The following is a 2898-nucleotide window of genomic DNA, read 5'->3' as shown; positions in this document are numbered from 1 at the left end:
GCTGAACCTTAGGGAGCTGCAGGGCTCTGGCTGTGACAGTCCTGCCGAGGTGACATAAATGGGACCAGCAGCTGTTTATGGCGGGAGGTGGCTAGTTGGCCTCTAGGGGCAGGTGGGGGGAAGCAGCGGGTGTGGAGGAGAGGGAGGGATGTTGGCCACTTCTCTTTGCAAGCTGTGTGGCGGGCTGGCCTCAGAGCCTTTGCAGCTGCCTCTTGCCTTCAGTCTGTTGTGGGCAAAACCAGTTTTGTGCCAAGGAATATTAATCAATGTAATTTATTGCCAGTTAACAAACTTTTGATTAGCAATTCTAGTATTGAGAAAAAAGTTATATACAAGGATGTAGGGAAGACACCTTTTCTTCCCCTGTCCTGGTCACCACCCTCCTTGCCTCAGGCTACACTCAGTACCTTCAGTGAGGCAACAGGTGGCCTGGGAGATTGAGGTCAGTTTTTTGTGGTTCCTTTTCTTTTTGCTTCTCTTTGTGCTTAGGGAATTGCTCTGGTGTGGCTGCTTCTTCTGTCTGCAGTGGCATATATTTGATTGTACATTCATTATAAATTCTACTTCTAGCATCATCACGACCTTAATAGATATGTTATAAACTTTACCCTTGCTCTCGGGTGTTAGGGCTTGCTGTGGTAAGAAGGTGCACATACAGTTGGTAAAACTCCATCCCTCTTCCCTGCCACACACCAAAACCAGAGGGTTCCAACAGCTGAATCATATATTCATTACAACCTTCACCCTTGTGCCTGTGGACTAGGTTATAGGGTTTGTCACATAACAAACACCACCTATTTCTCTGGCAAAACACAAAACCGGCGGGAGTTACCACACCTGGCATGTGCATTCATTTCAAGCTTGCCCCTTTGTCGCTGCAGACTGGGCTACTGACCCTAGTGCCTGTTGCTTGCATCACATTGCAGTAATGCAAATTCCCAATACCAGGACCAAGGCTCCTTCTGACTATTGTACTTCTCTTCACCTTTAGCCAACCTTCTGCCACTTCATCTCTCCTAGGAACTGCATCGAGTGCCTGGCCCAGCCCACTGAGGCTCAGGAGAAAGTGCTCAAACCAGCCCTTGTCTGCAGTTTATTCCCTAATGTGCCTCCAACCATCTACTTCAGTACCCGGGATGAGAAAGGTGAGCCGGGGTCTTTTACTGTGCAGGGTGAGAGTGGCCAGCACATTACCAGCAAGCAGCGGTGCCAGTGCACAGCTGGGAGCTGGCTAGCAGTGGCTCCTCTTCACCCTTTCTTTGACGAGACCCAGCGCTGCTGTGAGATCCAAAGGGCTGGAGAAAAATGACAACTGCTTCTGCAGCCTGGAGCATGAGTCAGGCTGCCACCAAATCTTCCAGCATCCTGGATTGCCAGCTGTGGCGTTATCGTGCTTCATGCTAGCTCTGTGAATGGGGCTACGGACCCTGCTCTGCAGGCCTGGTGCCTGTGCAGCAAAGTGTTGAGAGTTTCCCTGGGTGCAGCTGTAGAAAATCGAGGTATTGTGTGTGTTTTCCTTCTGTCCTTATCTTTTTGCCTTCCCAGTGGAAAAACTGCCTTGGGAGCAGAGGAAGCTGCTGCGATGGAAAATGTGCACAGTCACGCCGAACATAGTGAAGCAAACCGTTGTCAGGTCCCACTTCAGAGTCAGCAAAAGTAAGTTGTGGAAGGCTGGCAGCTTCCGACGTGTGTCCTCCCTGACCTCCACCCCATGGGCACAACCAGACACACTGCCAGACGCACTGTGAAATGCAGAGCAGGGGTGATACAAGCTCGGCACTGCAGGATGCTGGGTTCCCCTTTCTGCCTGTCTGACCTGCAATATCGGAGCTCTGCAGGTCCTGGCAGGGCCTGATCTCCCTCTTGGCTTGTCCCTGGCATGGGCCACAAGGACTTACTCCTGGGTGGTCAGGAGCTGAGGCAGTGTGCGGAGCAGCAGCGCTATGCTCTGGCTTGTTATAGCTGTGCCTCTAGATGGTGCTGCCACTCTGAGGAGGCTGGCGCTCATCTGGTGCCAACCCAGCACCTCTGTCCTCTGTCCCTACATGCTGAGGAAGAAGCCAGGAAGTTCTCAGAGAAGGATTGGGATCTTGTCACTGAAGAGGTGTGTAGGAGGAGGCTGGGGAAGCACTGTGCATTTGCAGCTGTGACCCATACCCTAGAGTGTGATCTCTCAGCAGGACTTACGGGGCTCCTGTGCGTATCAGGAGACCTTTGCACAGACCATTTGGGGCTATAGTGGGACACACAATGCAAAGCAAGAGCTAGGAATTCTGTGCTACATGTCCCTCTGCAGTGAAGCCCTGATTAACCAACGGTTTCAATCACCTGCTTTAAAGTGGGGGGTTAAAGCCATTGCTTTGACCCTGTGCCTGCCCAGATCTCGGAAACAATCATGTTTGCAAGGATGAGACCCACTTGTGACCCACTCACAGCTCTTGGTTTGACAGCTTCACAGGAACCAGTAAGAGTGCTTTGTGCTATTGCCGTGCAGCATCCCTCACACCCTTCTGCTGGCCCCAGGAGATGGGGCGCTGGTGGGCTGAGAGGGTGCTGTGGGTGGCAGGATACTTGGTCATGGATTTTTATGTTTTTCCTGCAGAAAGCAATGACTGGCTGGGTTGCTGGGGCCACCACATGAAATCCCCCAGCTTCAGAGCTATCAGGGAGCATCAGAAGGTAAAGGATGTTTTGGGCTGACCTCTTTCATCTGCATGGAGTGCATGGTTGGAGTAGTTTGGGTGCCCCTCTCTTCAGGTCCGGGTGTTTGCTGTCCAGGCTGCTGGCATGCCTATGCTGGCAGATGAGCCCAAGAGACAGGCACAGCTGGGTGAGCATCCCCGCTGCGAGGGTGGCTCTTGTACAGACTGAGGCTGTATCCAAGCCGTATTCACTTGT

The 2898-nt window shown here is 52.2% G+C and overlaps 1 protein-coding gene across 1 annotated transcript in view; it reads left to right on the top strand.

Moving 5' to 3' along the window:
- TTLL4 (tubulin tyrosine ligase-like family, member 4) overlaps window positions 1-2898 on the top strand; it is an 18882-nt gene that overhangs the window by 2937 nt on the left and 13047 nt on the right. The window contains 3 exon segments of the mRNA XM_010137624.1: window positions 1021-1145; window positions 1546-1656; window positions 2603-2679. Coding sequence (XP_010135926.1) covers window positions 1021-1145; window positions 1546-1656; window positions 2603-2679 — 313 coding nt within the window.

Source organism: Buceros rhinoceros, unplaced genomic scaffold, assembly GCF_000710305.1.
Source record: "Buceros rhinoceros silvestris isolate BGI_N320 unplaced genomic scaffold, ASM71030v1 scaffold18076, whole genome shotgun sequence".
Taxonomy (NCBI): domain Eukaryota; kingdom Metazoa; phylum Chordata; class Aves; order Bucerotiformes; family Bucerotidae; genus Buceros; species Buceros rhinoceros.
This window is presented reverse-complemented; position numbering and strand designations above follow the sequence as displayed.